This window comes from Pteropus vampyrus, unplaced genomic scaffold (assembly GCF_000151845.1).
Source record: "Pteropus vampyrus isolate Shadow unplaced genomic scaffold, Pvam_2.0 Scaffold643, whole genome shotgun sequence".
Lineage (NCBI taxonomy): Eukaryota > Metazoa > Chordata > Mammalia > Chiroptera > Pteropodidae > Pteropus > Pteropus vampyrus.
In genome coordinates, this window is record NW_011889424.1 from 274682 (window position 1) to 295562 (window position 20881).

Below are 20881 nucleotides of genomic sequence, written 5' to 3' on the forward strand. Positions count from 1 at the left end.
GATAATCATGCTGAGTGAAATAAGCCAACAGAAAAAGTTGAAAATCACATGGTATCACTTATATGTGGGATATAAACCTAAAAGCAACAAATGAATAGGACAAACAGAGACTCATGGACATGGACAATGGACTAGTGGTTACCAGAGGGTAGTGGGATAGGGAAGGAGGGAGGAAGTAGATGGGGTAAAGGGGATCAAATATATGGTAGCTGAAGGAAACTGGACTTTGGTTGGTAAACACAATAGAATATACAGATGTCAAATGATAATGTACACCTGAAAATTATATAATTGTATTAACCAATGCGACCCCATTAAACTTAATTTTAAAAAAATGAATGAACTAGATCTACATATATAAAAACTGATTTAAAAATTAATTTAAAAAATAAACTGATAATCTTCATTTGTCTCATTTAGTGTGACTATTCATATATTTTACTACTAGATACTGATGTGTTTGATTACAGATTTGAGCTCCGACCCTACAAGGTGTGGTGAGTGAACTACAATCTATGATCTTAATAAAATGCACAAAATTCTGAATGCTCAAACATATCTGGCACCTAGAATTTCAGTTAAGAGACTGTGGACCTTTAATTTTTTTAAATTTCTTCATTCTCTTTATGTGTACCTTCTAAAAAGTATAACATTTATAATAGAGTACTTACAGTATAACATTCACTAAAGTAAATTTGCCAAAAGAGAAATGAATAAATAGGACATAAAAATATAGATTTATTGTCTTTCTGAAATCAGTTCTTAGGTAGCAAAGTTATATGAAATAATTTTACCTATATTACTCAATTATTTCAAAGGGTTATAAAATTATTCTATAGTATTTTTATTCTTTTAAACTTTTCCATTATAAAACATTTTACAGAAGTTAGTATATAATTACCACTTTCCCAGATTTCCTGATGGTCTGATATTTAGAGGCATTCATTGTTTTAGTTGATTTTTTTGTTTTCACTTTATCCAAAACTGCATAAACAGCCAAACATAATCTAGCCATTCGTGGCAGGTCACAAGTATTAATATCAAATTCCAGTGGTTCATTCCAAATGTGATCGTTTTTCCCTGATATCTCTGAGCTTACAATCGTTTTACACAAGAGTTCAGTACCATGAAAAAGGCCAGCCCTGACATGAACCTGTAATAAGAGAGACAAAAAAGAAATAACAGAATCATGAATACTGCATCACAGAAACATCTCTATTTCGGAGAATGAAGAAACATATACTGGGAGAAGAAGCACGTTAACTCCAGAAAAGCCTATTTGCCCAAAGAAGCATCAGACTATAATTAGTATATTGTTTACTAAACTGTTTAACCTACTTTTCACTCACTAAGTAAACCAGCTAAAAAAATACCAAGGATATCAATGATAAAACAGATCTCAAGAAACTAAGACCATAAGTATAAAAATACTATCATATGGCTTGCTTCCACTGATTTTATTTACTTGAGGTTTTTCTTGTCTTACTCTTCTGTATAATTGGGAAGGAAGGGATAGATAAAATGACTCCCGAGTCTCTTTCTAATTCTAAATAATTTATTGTTATAAGTAGCCAACTAAAGATCTTCTACCCATATTGGATTATCCTACACATCGCTGTCTTTCATTTTTTGTAAAGACTCAGGTCCATTTAATATTCTCAATTATTTTTTAAAAAGTCAAAATTTTGCATATTTTGTGCATATATGTGAGAGTGAGACTGTGTGTGTGGAAAGCGAGAGTGCAAGTGAAAGTGTGCAAAGTGGGAGCGCACTCACCTCAAATCATTTGTAAGATTAAGTAAATCATAAGTAAAATGAAACATATGTAAAATATATTTTGCATATTTTGTATGATAGGATGGAAGCTAGGAATTTCAGGGCAAAAATGATATTCAGTTCTTACTCTCAGTGACCTTAAAGACATGAATTTATCGCCTTTTGGATACAGAATATATAGTTTATTCAGAAAAATTACAAGTTTAAAAAATGAATTAATTTTCAATGTTTTTGTGATAAAGCCAAGCTACTTAAAATAAATTGCTGACTTTAGAAACATTAACATCTCCTGGTTTTTGACAATTTTTGAGAAATACAAACTAGCAATTACCTACTACATAAGTATTCAATAAATATTAGTTAATGCTTTTTTAAAAAAAAGAAAACAAACAATGCTGGTTGTAATTCTATCAATCAACTTTTGGCAAAATTCAGTCATAAGGAATGAAGCAAAATTATGGACCAGCTGGCTATAAAGCTAAAAAAAAAATCTCAAGTATAATGGATAAAAAAATCCTTATTAGCTGTAAACAGCAACAGCAGAGGGTGTGATCTGGAAAAGAATAACAATAAAGAATGAGTCTAACTTGGGCATGCTAACAAAAAAAGACACCCTGCATATTCTGAAGAAATTTCCTGAAATATCATTCACTAATAGTCAAAGTATGATTTATATAAGACCAAGTCGTTAATACTATGTCTGCTTGAGAAATGTCCTTTAATGACTAAAGTCAATACATGGTTAAGAACAAACAAGAACAGAAAAAATTATCTACATTAAAAATAAAATTTTAAAAATTATGTTTACTGAACTTAAATTCTCCCATGGAATAAGATATTTAAAAGTTTGTTTTTAGAAAAATGCAGTAAGAAAAATCATTCTCTAAACTTATATCATATGAAATTTTGTCAAAATTGTCCCATTTCCAGATGCTTGGTCTGGATCATCTTCAGGCTTTGAAAAGTGAAGAATTTTAAAGCACCTTTATGCTTACCAAAGTCACACATTTTATTGTCTGGCTGTAGTAAATGTCCAAAGAAATACTTTTTCACAAGCCCCAGAACACTTGGAGAGGAAGAGAAGACAGGCTTTATAACACAAAGGACTTGCCACTCTGCTAAAGCAAGGATATGCCAAGCCTACACACAAACTGCATTGCTGAATTCACCAATTAAAAATGTTCAGTGTTAGGCAAGATATAAAACTTTTTCCCAACATCAACACCTAACTTCCTTCTTGTTCTACAAATTTGGCCAAAACCCACTACATTTTGCCATTAAATATTAGATACACACACACACACACACACACACACACACACACACACACACACACACACACACACACACACACAAAACAGTAGCATGAATAGGCTGAATTCTCATGGTTTCATGAAGTAAATCACTTTGTAAAGAGGCAGATTTGTTCTGATTTGCGGAAGACGGAGATGTCATATGTTTGTGTGCTACCTTTATCTAAGTATACAAAGATGCTACGGATATTAAATTAAAATGTATTAACTCATTGCACAAATATTTATTTAAAGTCTAGACACTAAAATAAGAATTTTAAAAGATTAAGTTACAATTTCTTTCCTCCAGTTATATATATTTAACAGGTTAGGAGTGCTGAGACCATATAACTAGGCTATGAGGTGTTATGATTTATGACTAATAAGTGTGATATGCGATGGATCTGGGCTTGGAATTTTCTGGGTTTATCTGTTTGGGATTCACTAAACTTCTTGAATCTGTTATAATATTTATATCTTTCAACAACTTTGGACTGCTCCCAGTGATAATTTCTTTTAAACAGTTTTTCTGAACTGCACTCTTTTTTTCTGGGATTCAGATTACACAAATGTTAGGCCTTCTGATATTGTCATAGCCTCTGCAGATTTCTTCTCCCCCAATCATTTTTTCTCTTTTTTGTCCAAACTGGTAATTTTTTATTGATTAATCTTCAAGTTCACTGACTCATTCCTTTTTCCTTACCATTCCACTATTGAATCCATTCAGTGAGTTATTTTATTTTTCATTCCTAAATTTACCATTTAATTCCTCCTTATATCTTCTATTTCATACTTGAGACTTTCTATTTTTCCATTCCTTTTAACTATGTTTGCCCTTAGTTGTTGGAGCATTTTTTATAATAACTGTTTTAATATCTTTGTCAGATAATTCCGAAATCTATGTCATCTCAGCATTGATATCTGTTGGTTATCATTATACATAAAACTTGAGATTTTCCTGGTTTACATGCCAATTAATTTTAAATTGTATCCTAGACACTTTGATCATTATGTTATATGACTCTTGGTTTTATTTATATCCTACAGAAAATGTTTATATGTTTGTTTTAAGCAACAATAACTAGGTTTAGGCTGTAAATTCCAAAAAGCCTTCTGTACGCTGTGATTCCAATATCAGTTCAGTTTTCAAATCCTTTGTGGGGCTATTTGCCTCTATCCTACATGTGCATCATACAGTGACCAGTCGAAGATCTCTGTGGTAATTTACGCCACAGTTCAGTTCACAAAGTATGTAGGTGGTTAAGACTCAGATCCACTTGTACTGCTCAGGAATAAACATATAAGCATAAACAACCTTAAGGGGTAGCTGTCCCAAGCTCCGCCCACTCTGCAATCACCCAAGTATTTTTATGTTGCCTGGGACTCCCCTTTTCTTGACACTCTGCCAGAAAGCTGAGGCTTTATTCACCCATACTTTCTGCAGCTATGCCAAAGAGCAGGACGAAAATGGGGGGTGGGGAGAGTCAATGAGGATTTACCCCATTCTCTTGAGACTACAACTCCTTTAATCAGAGAGAAAGGTTCATCTTTGCATTTTAAGCCTGTCCCCACTGCTGTTGCTGCTGCCACGGGACTTCTTAGGGACTGGGGCAAATGAGAACAAAGAAAAGAATAGGAAACAAAAAAGAAAGAGAAAAAATGGGGAGAACTTCACTTTCTATGAGAGTTAGAAGACCCCTTTTCCACTACGGCTATAACTAGATAGCTTTTTGAGTGCTTTCTGACTACACTAACACTATCTTCTAGATTTTAGGCAGTACTGAGTTCAGGCTTCTGCTGAATATTAAGATGCACAACAGAAAAGTGAGATATCACAAGGTCGGGAAAAGAATGACCAGGAAAGGTGTATGTTATAGAATTCTAAGCACTCTTATAGTGTTGAAAAACATTCAAGTGCCTGCCAGGCAGAGTAGCGAATCTTCGTTTAACAGCTAGGATTTTCATTACAGACTCCAGAGAACCATGTGCCATGTAAGATCTCTGAGACTGTGAGTATAACGGATCTCACTTCCAAGATTAGGTTATACTATATGACATAGCTTACTTTAAGGAAAGATTATCTTTCAGGGGTCTGACCCATGAGCCCATAAATGGGACAGAGCTCTTCCTGGCAATAGATTCGAAGAGTGAGAAGGATCTGATACTTGAGAAATTCCCCATTTCTAGATTTAAAAATGAAAAGAACCACATTGCCAGGACCTGAAAGATGCCACTAGTAACTGACAGCAATCCCCAGCCAACTGGGCCGCATAGCAGGAGGTGAGGGGCAAGTGATCAAGTGAAATTTCATCTGTATTTGCAGCCACTCCCCAGCACTAGCACTGCCACCTCAGCTCCACTTCAGATGATCAGGCTTCAGATTCCATAGGAGCACTGGTGCCTGGTGCCAAAAAGGTTGGAGACTGCTGCCTTACCAGATAAAAACTCTCGGCAAAGTAGAAAAAGAAGAGAATTTCTTGAATAAAGGGCATTTACAAAAACCTACAACTAACATTATACTTTAACTTGAAAGACTGAATGGTTTCTTTTAAGATTAAGAAGAAAATAAGGACATCTACTGTGATGGTTCATATGTCAACTTGATTAGGCCTTGGGATGTCCAGATATTCTGGGTGTTCCTGTGAGTTTTTAGATAAGATAAACATTTAAATGAAAGACTGACTAAAGCAGATTGCTTTCCATAACGTGGGTAGCCCCAATACAATCTGTTGAAGAACTAAATAGAACAAAAAAGCTGACCTTTCTCTGAGTAAGAAAGGCCTGTCTGATTAACAGCTTTTCTCCTACCTTCAGAGTAGAGCTGAACCAACAGCTCTTCCTGGGTCTGGAGCCTGCCAGCCTTTAACAGGAACTACACAAGAGGTCTTAATGATGTATACCCTCATTCCACATCATCTAGTTCTGTAGTCTCACCTTGCCAACCCTTTTTCCAGTGGGGTTATATAGTTGAATGTAAGTAAGTTAATGTAATTATGATATGGTTTTCTTATAGATACACCATATTTTGTGTAAGTGCTGCACAGGTTAGGAACTCTAGTACAATGCTGAAAAAAAATCTGAAGAAAAAAAATAGGGGTGTGCAACTTTTCTTCTTTCCAAACTTTTTTTTGGCTAAGACCTTCGATATGATGTTAAATATGAAGCAATGAGAGTAGATGTATCAGTCAGGATTCTCCAGAGAAACAAACAGAACCAATAGGATGTGTGTGTGTGTGTGTGTGTGTATGTGTGTGTGTGTGTGTGCACATGTGCACATAGACATGCACATGCAGACACATTTATTTAAGGAATTGCCTCACATGATCATAGAGTTGGTTGTCTCCTGTGGTATGCAGGGTTAGTTAGTAAACTGGAGACCCAGGAGAGTCGATAGTTTAGCTCTAGTGTGAGTCTGAAGGCCTAAGAACTAGTGGTCTTAATGATGTATACTATGGGAATAAAATGTCACTGACAAAGACATAATATGTAATGCTATATAAAAAATATATATATAAAAACTACTCCATATGACTTGAAGATAGATCTGCCTATATGTGACTTCTGCCTTTAGGAATATAATATCAAGAAACTCTATTGAATACTTATGACTGTCCAAGATGTACTATAAAATAAATAAATCAAATAAATCAAGTTCTAGAATAATGTATATAATATCACTTTTTGTTTAACCAACCAACCAATCAACGAAATGAACAAAACCAAACTCCTTCAATCACTAAACCATATGTTTATATATATTTGTATAAATATGGAGGTCACTCAGTAACCTTAAATCCCATATGATCACAGAGAAATGGGTAAGAGGGATCAGTAGTTTTTTTCTCTTGTTTATGTTTGGACTTTTTTTTATCTGTTGCAACAAAGTCATACTTTTGCAACTGGAAAAAAATTAATAAGAAAATTTTTAATTAAAGGAAAAAATAAAATTACCGCTAAAATAGAAAATGAAGGCTAATTAGCATAAGCATGCTCATTAAAAATTCAAATCTAGCTGAGACTATAAGAGTAAAAAAGCCCTTATTTTAATGACAGCTACCCAAAGAATCTTTAATGTCCATTTACAAAAGCAAGCCATTGGTAATCTTTGGCAAGGTGTTCCTGAATATATCTCCATGCCAGCAAACATCTCAAACTAACTGAATCTCTTTCTTAGATCACAAAACTATTCACTTAATTTCCTGCCAAGCAAAATAGGAGAAAATGCATGCTTTATACTTTGAGACAAAATGCCTTGTTAAGCCTTCACTTAATTGTATGAGGTTGTGCAATAAATCTCTATGTGTTAACAACTTGTGGTCTATAATGTAGTCATCTATTTTCTTCCAGGAAATGGTATTACATTTTCTGTGTTCAGCAAGTTTAAAAGAAAAAAAAAAGGCTCAGAGAGGAGGCTGGGTGCAGCTCTAAGCAAGGCTGAGAAAGTAGAGTAAGCTTGCATACAAACATGTGACCTATAGTTTCACTTTAAATTTCACTTGCTAAATTCCTGATCTCGGGCAATGTCTTTTACATAATATATACTTGAAAATGTCAATCTGTCTGGTACATCACCAACTATTCAAAGAACACTTTAAAACAAAAATTCTTAATTGTCTTATAATAAATTGCCATATTTCTAGCTCATGTAATTGACCGAACTAGGTAAAATTTAATCTCCAATGTTGCATTCATTGAGCATATCAGTAAGTTATTCAAATAATGAAGCAGATAACAAATTCAAATCTTAGCAAGTACTCACTTTTACAGTTTCTTCTGTGTTAAGTTTACTTCCCTTAACCAAGATAATTTGGAAAGGGTTGTTATTTTCCCAAACATGCTGTAAGAATGAAATAAATACAAAGTATTTTAATAAACATGAATATTTTATGCTAGCAATGAAATCATCTTATTACTTCTCATGTCCACTGGCAAAATAATGACAACAGACCTCCAAACTAACAACTGAAAGTCACAAATATTAAATTAAGCATCATGACCACTAGCACTTAGTTCTCATGGCAAAATACAGGCAGCATTCAAATACTGCTAAGAGATTTACTAAAGTAAATACCAAAAACAAACAGCTTTGAATAAATTAGAAATAGATCATTTAAATTAATATACAGATAATATCTTAATTATCAAGGAATGGCTAAACATACAATTTGTTAAGACTGAATAACTTTTTTTAAATGTTAATTGTTCCCTTGAACACAAACTTAAAATTTGCTTTATACAAATGTATTGCATTCTTGAAAAAATGGTGCCTTTGATACACTTAAAGTCTAAAAGTATTCAATAAGACAGACAAATTATAACACAAACACTATCATAGCTAAGCTGATAGAAATGAAATATACCAGTAAATTAACAATTTCTGCATATCTACCTTTTCTATCACAATGTCTCAAATTGCTCATTGAAGTCCTATGGTTGGCTCTAAACTCAAAAAATCTCTAATTTAATGGTGTTTTGCTTTGGCGCCAAAAGATCACCAAAAATATAAAGGCATATTTACATTTACAGGTAGCTTGAGTAAGGGAAAATGACAGTAGCTAGACAGATAATTATTAATAAATGGTGATGGATCTTTGGCAAATATGCACTGGTTTTCACAGAAGAGGAAGCAAGCAAAGAAAATATGTGAGACTTAAGCATACAACCTAACAAAATCACATGCCTTTTGCGATTGTCAAAAGTTCACACATGAAACTTACAGAAATAATTCGAGTTTTCTTTGGTGGTAAAGGAAGAGGAAGGTTAGATGAATTTCGATTTATGGCAGCCTCTATGGCAATCATTTCCTGTTCATACATCTTTTTGATCTTGCAACATTCCACAAGTATAAAATGCGGCAAGGTCCTGTTCATTACACAGTTTCGGATATACTAACAGCGGCAAGAAATAAGATAAGGATATTCAAGCAAATACTTAAATCAATAGAAGAATAAAATTAAGGTGAATAACACTATACCAAATGCACTATGAAAGTACATCTTAACTTGATGTCAAGAATACAAGGAATTAAAATCACAACATAAAAAGCTACCATTAACTGAACATCTAAGGACATAAGAACTGAGCTAGATACTTCTTATATGTTATAGCTAATCTTCATAAAAACTGTGAGATTATCCCCCATTTAATAGATTAAAGAACAAAAATCAGGATTAAGTTATAGACCTAGTATCTTTAAAACCTAGATTTAAATCCACCTGCCTAACTGCTTTTGTTGCTGTTTATTTGCTAACCCTTGAAGTAATAATATGTGCCTCAGACTAGATGTTTTGTCTTCTCTTCTCTGGACTTAATACCTGAGAGTTTGACCAATCAGCACATCTTTCAGGGACAGGCTTTATCATCATAGATGGATATCACAGTGCAAGCTTTCCTCAGTCAGTCAGGAAAGGTGGACGTGTAGTACACATGTGACCATTTCTTAAGTCCTCGAGTGGCCAACTCATACTTTCCCACGGATCCTTGAGGTAGACCTTGTATCTTTTCAGCACAGGGCTCCAGGCAACCTTACTGTCTCCCCAGAAAAAAACCTACCGGCCACCCCAGTTTAGTGCTCTGTTTTATTTCTATGAAACCGGAATGACTCTCCAGAGGCATATAATAAAGGGGGTGGTTATTCACATTACCAAAGATTCCTAACAAATTGAATAGAAATCAAATGTATTACTCAAAAGAATAACCTTCCTATACAATTATGAAGTGTAATTCCATGTATTATATTCAATTCAGAACCACTAAAATATATTTTTTGAAATTAAAAAAAATTTCCAAACTGGCCGACAAGTGGCAGTTAAATGATACTGTGATAAATATATTGATTCAAAACTTTTCAATAGGAGATATTATTCCATGTCCTTTACATTCCTTTGCCTACATTTATATGTTGTCTCATGTGACTTTGTACAAAAACGTATGCATGCCTTTAGTTTTCTTTATAATAACCAATTCTAGTGTTTGGAAAAATAATATACCTTTCCCTTATCAAGGTATGATAAAAGTGTTAAAGAAGCAGGAGGCTACTTAAAAGATAGCAGATAATGAAGGGAAGAAATCAGTATTTCTATGCTCCCATTGAGCACTTTTCAACTTCCTTCTTCCCCTCACGCGCTACTGTTTCAAGCACTTACTATCAGAATGCCACAACTCCCAAAGCTATACACAGAAGTTATCACTCCTGTTAGACTCTCTACCTGCTAAAGCACAAGAATTAAGAGACACACCAAAACTCTGAAAACAAAGGTGTAAAATTCCCTGTTATCTGCTAACAAATCACAGCTTCTTGTTCTCAAACATCACTTAATATTTGGCATGCCTGTACTCCTCTTTCTTAAAATAAAACAAAATAACAAAAATCACAAATAAAAATAATCACATATTTTTTCTAAAATCTTGTTACTCTTTATCTATTTATACAACTTGGCACTTAGCCTATTATTCTTTATGTAATGACCATTTTTTGTCTCCAAATGTAATTTCAACAAATATATCTTCAAGTCCTTTGAAGGCAAAGCCAGGATCCTACCCTTTAAATAGCATACTTAATGGTAGAGAAAGAGGTATTGTACTGTACATATCTTATTTAAACTCCACTTTACTCTAAAAATAATCTGAGGCACTTAAGTGCCTTCCATAAAGCATATAATCAAAGAATTCATGTTTAAATGGTAATAAATATCTCAAAGATTAAGGCAAGCTTTTGAGAATGGTCATATCTATGTTTACATAATTCCTAACACATTGGAAGTAACAAAAAAAGGTAGGGGAAGGGAGAGTATACATATAAATATTAGAGTGAAATTGAAAAGTTTTCTAATACACAGTGAAAATTTATATTACTTTACCTAGTTAACTGATAATCACAAATAAGTTTTTATACAATTCAATTAATGTCTATTTAGTCAAAATATTTTATTTTACTTCCCCCAGAATATTTCATATCTAAATCATTATGTTTATATAATGAAACAGTAGAAAAATAATATATCTTTCCCTTATCAAGGTACGATGAAAGTGTTAAAGAAGCAGGAGGCTACTTAAAAGATAGCAGAACATGAAGGGAAGAAATCAGAATTTCTATGCTCCCGTTGAGCACTTTCCAACTTCCTTCTTCCTCTCACGTGCTACTGTTTCAAGCACTTACTATCAGAATGCCACAACTCCCAAAGCTGTGCACTTAACAAATTGTATTAAGAATTCATAATATACAACATTATAACACTAAAACAATCAAAAAGCAGAATGAAAGCATTATAAATAGACACATACATAAACATATATAATAGACACATACATAAACATATATCATTATGACCAAAAAAACATATAACTTCAAATAAAATGACAAAAACATGCCAAAATGTTAACAATGGTTATCCTAGAAGTAGGTAGGATTATGGACATCTGTTATTTAATTCTGTATAATATCCTCTAGGTTCCAAATGTTCTACTGTAGTAACATTTTTTTTTACCAGAAATTTAAATTGTTAAATATATACACACACGCTTCTCTCGTAAAATAATAGTTAATACACATACCTGGAACTGAATTAGTGGGTGATCACCAAACACATATTCTACTCTCCCACTGACTTGCAACACATAGTCACAGGGGCTAACTTCATCTTCTTTCCCATGAATAGTCAAACGTTTTTGGATTGCCAATTCATTTACCTTGATAGGATTCATATTAGGAGATACTTGAAAACTAAACACATCCTAAAGAAGGGGGTAGAAAAAAGAAGCAATTTTATATTTGTGCTAAAAAAAAAAAAAAAATCACTCTTTGTATGTGTACTTACACTACTACATTTAAACAGCCATACATAATTTTTACATATGTATGTCCTTTACACTCAACAATCCAATAAATTTTCCTATTTTCTAAATAAAAATGTGCCCATGTCAACTTTGTTAAGATTTCTGATAATCTGTAATTCATCTTACGCTACACCAAGTACCACTGTTTTCACAGGTCACATTAATATTTAACTAAAGATTACTAATATTTAAAGTTCCTCATCAGGTAGTTTATCACATGCATTTTCCCAGTAAATATCTTTCTTTCAAAAAGTTTAAAACAAAAAAAACCTGTAGTTGTTCAGTCTGTATTAAGTAAAAAATTATATGTTGTTACTGGTAAGAAGAGATCTATACTTTATACCAATTAACCCATAAATTAACAATTCTGTCTGATTTTACAAACATGTTAAAAGAAATGAAGAAATTTTAATTGTTGAAAAATGAAGATATAGTTGAGATGGAATATTATTAAATTCATTCATCATAAATCTCAAAGGTACAGAAATTAAAGATTATTTAATAATACCTGAATCCTCTGATAATCCAGCAGAATAATTTCCCACCATATGATCATATATCAAAGATTTAAGAAAGCTCACTATTTCCCAAGGCAACCAACTACTGCTTTGGGCAATTATAGTTATTAGAAAATTCTCTATATTGACCTAAATTGATTTTGCAATATTTTCCACAAAATTAACTTAAGTGACCTCCCTTTTCCACAAAGTATCACAAATTCAAACTTTTAAAACCTAAACCTACTGGGTCTTCCAATGTACTTTCTCCAGTATTTTTACTCTTTTCTCTTCTATATTCTATATGAGTTTGTGCCATGTGCATCAAAGCACAGGAGCTAAGATCCACAGAGTCACTTGAGAAGTCACATCATTCTCCTTTTCTCCCCCACCTCATCTCCCAATAAGATACCAATGATCTATATACTAAAGGTTGCCAATTGTCACCTTCTTTCCATCTCTAGTAATGAATGCTCTCTTCTACCTCAACTCTCTTCAATGATTCTTTAGATCTCTCCTAAAGAGCAACATAGCTTCTGATTTGATTTCCCTACCTCTTGCACTATCCACCTCAAAACAACTCTTCACCCAGGTTAGAAAGTAATCTATCTTTAAAAGGAGAGCCCCAAAGAGATATACTATTTTTTAACATAACGCAAATAAATGGTCATAATTCTCTAAAGCAGTGGTACCAAATAGAAATTTCTTTAATAATATAAATAATCTATTCTGTGCTGTCCAATACAATAACCATTAGCTGCAATTGGCTCTTGAGAACTTGATTATGTGGCTACTGTGCAGAACTGAATTTTTAAATAAAATTAAATATACACATGTGGCTAGTGGCTACCATATTAAATAGCACGGGTCTGAATGATAAAGGCCAGGCTCCTTTATATAAATTATTCTGTGATCCCTATCTACTCTATTTTACACATAAACTCTTCAGAAATACAAACCTAAAGGACAATCTCATTATCAGATAGCAAGAACCTATAGAAAATACAACTGCACTTGAGAAACTGCAGGTATTAAGTCAGAAAATGAAGCAAGTATGGTTAATGTTTTTCAAGAATTAAAAGCAGCTTGAAAATGAATAAAGAGCAAGTATATCTGAGGAAAACTCAAAGAGAACAAGGAATACAACATGTTACATAAAATTTTAAATTCAATATAAAAGAAAACGGCAAATTTAAAAAGATTTTAAAAGACTGACAATATCAAGCATTAGCAAAGATGTAGAGAAACCAACCTCTCAAAATACTATTGTTAGGAATGTAAATTTAAAAAACAATTTGGAGTATCTATTAAAAACCGATTATGCACATACACCTGACTAATTCTACTCCTAGGTGTATGTGTATGTATGTATGTGTGTGTGTGTGTATGCAATGGAAATACATAAGTCAGCATTAGTCTATGCAACAGCAATGTTGAATTTGATCTACTGTGTGTATACATGTATATACATGTATGACAAATAAGGAAATATGAACATGACTAGAATTTAAGGATAAAAAAGTAAGCAAAATAAAACAAAACAAAGAATGAAAAGATAAGCCACATATTGGAAGAATTAACATATTAATGACAAAGAATCACTAGCCTCAAAATGTCAAGAACTTCTACAAATCAATAAAAAAATAAACAAACATAACAGAAGTACAAATGTTTCATAAATGTGAAAAGAGTCATCCTCACCAGCTTTGAGCAAGATGCAATCAAAATAACAATAGAATTTATATAATGGAATTGTATATAGTACCAAGAGCTCCAATCTTTTCTCCAAAGGCCTATCTTAATCCCTGGATAATTAAATTTATGTCTTGTAAAGACATAGTAGTGAGTCATCATCACCTCTGTTCATTTTCTCCACACAAACTGTTAACTGAACTGATTTGATCAGAATTCAACTTGACTGGTTCTTCCTATATTTCAAGTAGTTTTCCAACACCACTTTCATATACTTCAGAAAATATTACATCTTTTACGAGACTATCTAACAAATACACTGGGGATATGGGTGGGAACAAATACGCTGGGTATACAGGTGGGAGCAGGGGGGAATACAATTCATTGGTGACTATGTCTATATCATCACAACTGTGGTTATTCAGATAATAACTACTCAGGAGAGGAAATACTTATTCTTGAGAGTTTTACCCTACATGCTTCATGTTCCTCAATTTCTGCTCATGCTTCTGATACAGTCTCTGGAATTCCCCTCCACCCCCCAAAAAATACTCTTCATTTCTTTTTCCTCCCTCCATCCCCTAACACACAGGAGACTATTTCAAATTGCCCCTCCCTTTGTTGATAGAATTATTTCATACATCTTATTCTGGCTAAGGTAAAAAACAAGTTTAAAAGTGCTGCTTGGGTTTATCAGTATTCTTTACAATGATTCTTGAAATAAAAAATAATGCATCTATTATCTGGCCACTGCGACTACTGTTTTGTAAAACTGAGACACAATAGTTCCATATTTACCTTGCTTAAGAGCCATGTTCTACAGATGGCTGATATGGACCATGTAGTCATCTAAAGCTCTGCATATTTTTCACAGAAATTGCTGCCTACAAAGTCTGGAAAATTATTTTTAACCTAAATGAATACCTTGTTACATTTCATGTCATTTTTACTTTAGTGTTCACATGCTGCTTTTCCAATGTTGGTCATCAGCAGTGATGATGAAATGGCCAAATGAGAATTTTGTAGAAATGGGAGGGGCAAAAGAGAAAATGCATATATGATGGTTGCCAAACGTCCTTTATTCTAATTCTGTCATTTCTATATTTTTGGTGGTAAACTTTTATTTACTTATAAAATAGTGCTGATAATAAATTATGGTTCTGGATTTATAAATCCAAATTTAGTCTTACTTGCCTCAATAAAAAGCTGTATACTTTGATTTCCTATAATTCTTTAATAATTTTTAGAATATACAGAATTTAATAAAATTGCCCACATGCTAGATCACAAATCTAGCTTTTACAAATACCAAAGATTCAATATCATACAGAACATATTCTCCAATAACAATCCAATTGTGAGATATAAACAACGAACACTAAAAAAAATTTTCTGAACCATTCAGCATTCAGTGATTCAAAAATCTAGCAATTTAAGCAAAAAAGCAATTAATACTAGGAATTAGGTGATTACAAAATTGTTGAAAGGGAAAGAGAAGTGAACATCAGGTGGGGCTTCCAAACTCTTCCAGAACAAATGACCTGAGTATGACCTGACACTGCTTTGATCTCTGCCACAGGCAGCAAGATGGGAACCAGAGGCTGTGCAGGTGGGGTCCTGTGGCAGTCTGTGGTGGCACTGGGACTTCTAGGTTGAAGACAGACCACCAGGCTGCAATCCAGGGAACAGAAAGCAACCACTGCTGCTGTTGCAACTGTCTCACCACGCCCATGAAGGCAGGGACCAGACATAAGATCCTAGAGTTTAGTGCTACTACGCTCAAAACTAACTCTCAACATTAAAAAAATAGAGATAAGACACCAGAATGCTACTAAAGAAAAACCATATATTCTGTTACCTTGCTTCTCAGCAAGATAATGTTTACATCTTTTTAAAGATATAACTGACATATAACGCTGTGGAAGTTTAAGGTGTACAATGTGTTGATTTGATATGTTGCAAAATGATTACCGTAATAGCTTTAGTTAACATCTACCTCTATCACCTCATATAATTACTATTTCTTTTTTTGTGGTGAGATCATTTAAGATCTACTCCCTGAGCAACTTTCAACCATATAATATGGTATTATTAACTATAATCACTGTGCTATACATTATATCCCCAGAACTAATTTGTCTCATAAATGAAAGTTTGTACTTTTTTTAACAACTTTATTGAAATATAACAGATAATTATATTTCATTCAAGATTCAATTAGCTGCTCATATTTATACTGTACAATTTAATGAGTTTTTTTCAATTATAGTTGGCATACAATAATATATTACTTTCAGTTGTACAGCATAGTGATTAGAAATATATATCTCAAAAAGAGCTCATCCCACTAAATCTAATACCTATTTCCCCTTACATATTTATTACAACATTGTTGACTATTTTCCTTATGCTATACTTTATCTCTCCACGACTATTTTGTAACTATCCATTTGTACTTCTTAATCCCTGTGCCCTTTTTCACGGTCCTCCAACAACCCACCTCCTGTCTTGTATCCCTCAAAATATTCTCTGTAGCTAAGAATTTCTTTCCATTTTTGTTGTTGTTATTGTTTATTTTGTTCTTTAGATTCCACATATATGTGAAATTATGTAATATTTGTCTTTCTCTATCTGACTTACTTTACTTACAATACCCTCTAGGTCCATCAAGGCAGTAATTTTTTCCATCCCCTTCTTTATAGTCTGTATCTTTTAATCTGAAGTGAGTCTCTTCTAAGTAGCATATGTAGAAGTCTTGTTTTCTTATCCATTCGGCCACTCTATCTTTTGGTTGGAGTACTTAATTCTTTTCCATTTGAGGTACTTCTTGACAGGAATGTAGTTATTACCATTCTTTATTCCTGTTTTTCTACGTTTTTCTTCTTAAAGAAGTCCCTCCAACATTTCGTGTAATACTGGCTTGGTGATAAATTCCTTTAGCTTTTTTTTTTTTTTTTTTTTTTTTTTGTGGTCTGGGAAGCTCTTTAATTGTTCTTCAACTCTAAATGATAGCTTTGCTGGATAAAGTATTCTTGGTTGTAGATCCTGGGTTTTTATCACATTGAATATTTTGTGCCAAGCCCTTCTGTCCTGCAAAGTTTCTTTTGAGAAATCAGCTTCCGGTCTTATGGGTGATCCCTTGTAGGTAAATAACTGCTTTTCTCTTGCTGCTTTTAAGATCCTCTCTTTGTATTTAACCTTTGCATTTTACTTAGAATATGTCTTGGTGAGGGCGTCTTTCAGTTCATCTTTTTTGGGACTCTCTAAGCTTCCTAGGGTTGTATATTTATTTTCTTCACCAGGCTAGGAAAGTTTTCTATCATTATTTCTTCAAATAGGTTTTCAACTTCTTGTTCTTCCTCTTCTTCCTTCAGGTACCTCTATGACACAGATATTTTTACATTTAATAGTGTCCCATAGGCTCCTTAAATTATTATCATATTCTTGGCTTTATTCTTGCTGTATTGATTGGGTGTCCTTGGCTTCCCCGTTCTCTTTATCGGTGGTTCAATCCTCTTCTTCCTCCACTCTGTTGATTCCCTCTAATACACTCACTTCAGATAATGTGTTCTTCATTTCTGACTGGCTCCCTTTCATAATTTGCATTTTTATGTTTTTTATCTCTCACCCTATTAAAATTCTCACCCTATTTCATCTACACTTCCTTTAATTTCACTGAGCATCTTGATAACCAGTGTTTTGAACTCTGCATCTGTTAGATTGCTTGACTCCATTTTTCCTGGATCTCTGTTCTGTTCTCTCATATGGTTTCTGCTTCTTTGCCTTCCCATTTGGCTGCCTTTCTACGTCTGTTTCCATGTACTAAGCAAAGCTCCTAAGTTTCCCCATCTTATTAAAGTGGCTTTGTGTATTAGGTGTCCAGTGGCACAGTTCTGAGAGGGGTTCAGCTGCAGGCCAAGTTTAGCCCCAGCCTGTGCCCCTCCAGGGCCACCTATTAAGATTCAGCAAGCAATACACAGAGGCTGTGCTTATAGTTGCCTCAAAAGGCCACACCAGAAACTGAGGCCAGCTGCCACTAGTGTAGGTCTAGAAGCTGCTCAGCAAGAGGCACAAGACTCTTCAAGGACACAGTTGGATGTAACTTGGGTAGGGCTGGGAGTTGAGGGAGGCAGAGTTTCCAGGAATCCTCTGGGCAGAACGACCTGACCTCTGTTATCCAGTTTGATAATGTCTCAACTATGGCGGCACTGGGTCAGCACACTGGGAGAGAGAAGGGCTCAAAAGAGGAACAACAGATACAGCAGGCACTTCTGCCTGGGAGAAAGTCTAGCCTCTGGCCCTCGCTCTGACAACTCAGAGTCCTCCTGTAAGTCTCTGGTGCCCCCCGAACACCCAAACCAGTACTGGTGCTCAGAGTGAGCAAGTCTGTCACCGCAAAAGTATGGCCACTTTAAGAATATCCGCAGCTGCCAGCTGCCACTGCCATAGCATCTGTCCCACTCAGCTGCTCGGACCGGGTAGCCTTGTGTCTTTGCTCCCTCCTACCTCCTCCCATTGCAGGGTGATTTCTTACTTCTCTCCTTAGTTGAAAGGCTTCTGTTCATCTAGACCCCTGCTGACTCTGCTTGCTGCTTGCTCCATGTTTCCATCACAACTTTGATTTGGTCGCAAGAGGAGTTGAACAAAGCCTCTATCATCTATGCCATTTTCCTTTGATAATTTAATAATTTTACTGGTCTATATAATCTAAAAGTCTGGGAACTTTTTGTTTTAATCCCTGGGGAAATATTAAGCCAGAAGAAATGGAGACTAAGGAGAGATATGATAGCTACATTTCCACTCTCTGAATATTTGGCATGTAGAATAAAGGAAAGATTGAATGGGTACTTATCCAAAACAGAAAAGTCTAACCAGATAGGCAAAAGTCACAGACGCTAGTTTAAATTTTAAAAAATTTTTAATTCAAAATTCAAACTGTAAATGTGTGCTTGCCCACAGTGAAAATGTGCTGCCTCAGAAGGTAGTGTGTTCCCCCTAGCACTGGATGTATTTGGTTAGAGATATGAGATATAAGAACTGGTGAAAATTATTATTATATTATATAAAGAGTCTGACTACATGATCTCTAAATTCCTTTCAGCTTTAAATTCTGACTGCTTGGAATGTAATAACATTTCCCAATATCTCCATTACTCTTCTAACTTTAAAACACTTCTTTTCTCACATACTTTATTTCAATGATGATTACATTAAAATCTGTATGTCTAGTAGAGATTTGACCCATATGTAATGAATTTCAGACTGATCTAGAAATTCAGACTTATCTTGAAAACACTGAGCCACTGTTTTCAAGTTAAATTCTGATCATCTTTTAACAGTAAAACTCCCTATTCCTGATCTTCGAACACTGTAGAATCACCTAAACAGTATTTTAAATTTGATCTTGACATATTAATATCTGAATCTTGGCATAAACTGAACTTTAGTCTCAATATATCTCAGGATAAAAATATCCTTTGTAAAATACATATCTTCTTTTGTAAAATGCCAGAAGGCAGGATCCTTTTTTCACATTTGTCCTAATACTTAGTAACATGTTGTTTGAAAGGAGGTAGAACTGGATAAAACCAGAAACACCTGGATAAAATTGTGGCTCTACCACTAACCAGTGAGGAGGCCTAGCACAAATAACCAAATTTCTCTTCAGTTTCTTCACTGTAAAATAGGGAGAAGATAACACTTTATGGGGTTGTTGTGAAAAGTGGCAAATATATTAAAAATACCTTTCATAGCTCCCAGCATAGTATTAGTGCTCAGTAAAGAATGGATACATATACGGATTTTGTCATTGTTGTCACCACAGTAGAAGAACAAAATAAAATATCCTTTAACTCCTACCCTAATTTAAGGCCAGATCCTAGATGATAAATGACAATGCTTGATACAAAGACAGTAGCACAATCCAGTTTGTAAAATTACTCTGAATATTCAGATATGGATTAACTGAATATACACTCATTATAATGCCCAATTCCATATCAGTACATAATAAACATATTCACAGAACACAAATATAAGAATATAGAGAAAAAGATCATTTAATCAAATCTTTCATTTTATAGACAAGAGAAAAAGCACATGAGAAAATAAAATAATATCCACTCTAAAGAACATTATCTAGATAAGGGTTAGCAAACTTTTACTGTAAAGGACCAGGAGTCTCTGTCACATATTCCTTCTTTTCTTTTTTAACATCCCTTTATAATTTTTTGCTTTTGTACATCCCATTAAAAATGTAAAAACCATTCAAAAACAGTAAAGTTTACTGACCCCGATCTAGTCTAACAAACTACTGCATCAAAAAAATCATTTATGAGCAAAAGATGTGTCATTTTAGATTACTACACATAATCCTAAATTTACTTCCATCTTAAATATAAAAATGTTCTTTGTAATAATGTTTACTAGGTGAGCAAGAGCCTCTTCTGAGACTGGAGCTGCATTCAGGTGAAAACCACAGATTTATTACAAAGTATTTCTTAAAATAATATTACACTACCTGACAATTTTCAAAATGAATAGCCACAATGAGCTTTCCTCCATAAAGCTTATCTTCTAAGTTTTCAAGAATGGATGGTTCATGCTCTGGTGGATATGTTTGCTTTAGCCAGTCCATCCAAGACAATCCCACAAGCGACTGAATCTTTTCCTCACTCAACTTGCGCATTTTTATTCGGAATTCATTGACTTCAGGATCCTTCAAGGCATCAAATTCATGTAGACCTAAACATATTTGTTAAAGGTGTCATTTTGAGTAGCTAATAATAA

At 33.9% G+C, this 20881-nt stretch overlaps 1 protein-coding gene across 4 annotated transcripts in view; it reads right to left on the reverse strand.

Moving 5' to 3' along the window:
- The window catches only part of PIK3CB (phosphatidylinositol-4,5-bisphosphate 3-kinase catalytic subunit beta), a 183302-nt gene that overhangs the window by 66928 nt on the left and 95493 nt on the right, over positions 1-20881 (reverse strand). For 3 of the 4 annotated variants that reach the window (XM_023525913.1, XM_011385037.2, XM_023525912.1), the window contains exons 6-9: positions 11622-11801; positions 8786-8956; positions 7828-7905; positions 902-1153 (exon numbers count right to left, since the gene is read on the reverse strand). In XM_023525913.1, the coding sequence (XP_023381681.1) occupies positions 902-1153; positions 7828-7905; positions 8786-8956; positions 11622-11801 (681 nt within the window). Of the gene's footprint in view, positions 1-901; positions 1154-7827; positions 7906-8785; positions 8957-11621; positions 11802-20612; positions 20833-20881 lie in introns of those variants that run through there. The other variant, XM_023525914.1, reaches the window with a different exon arrangement.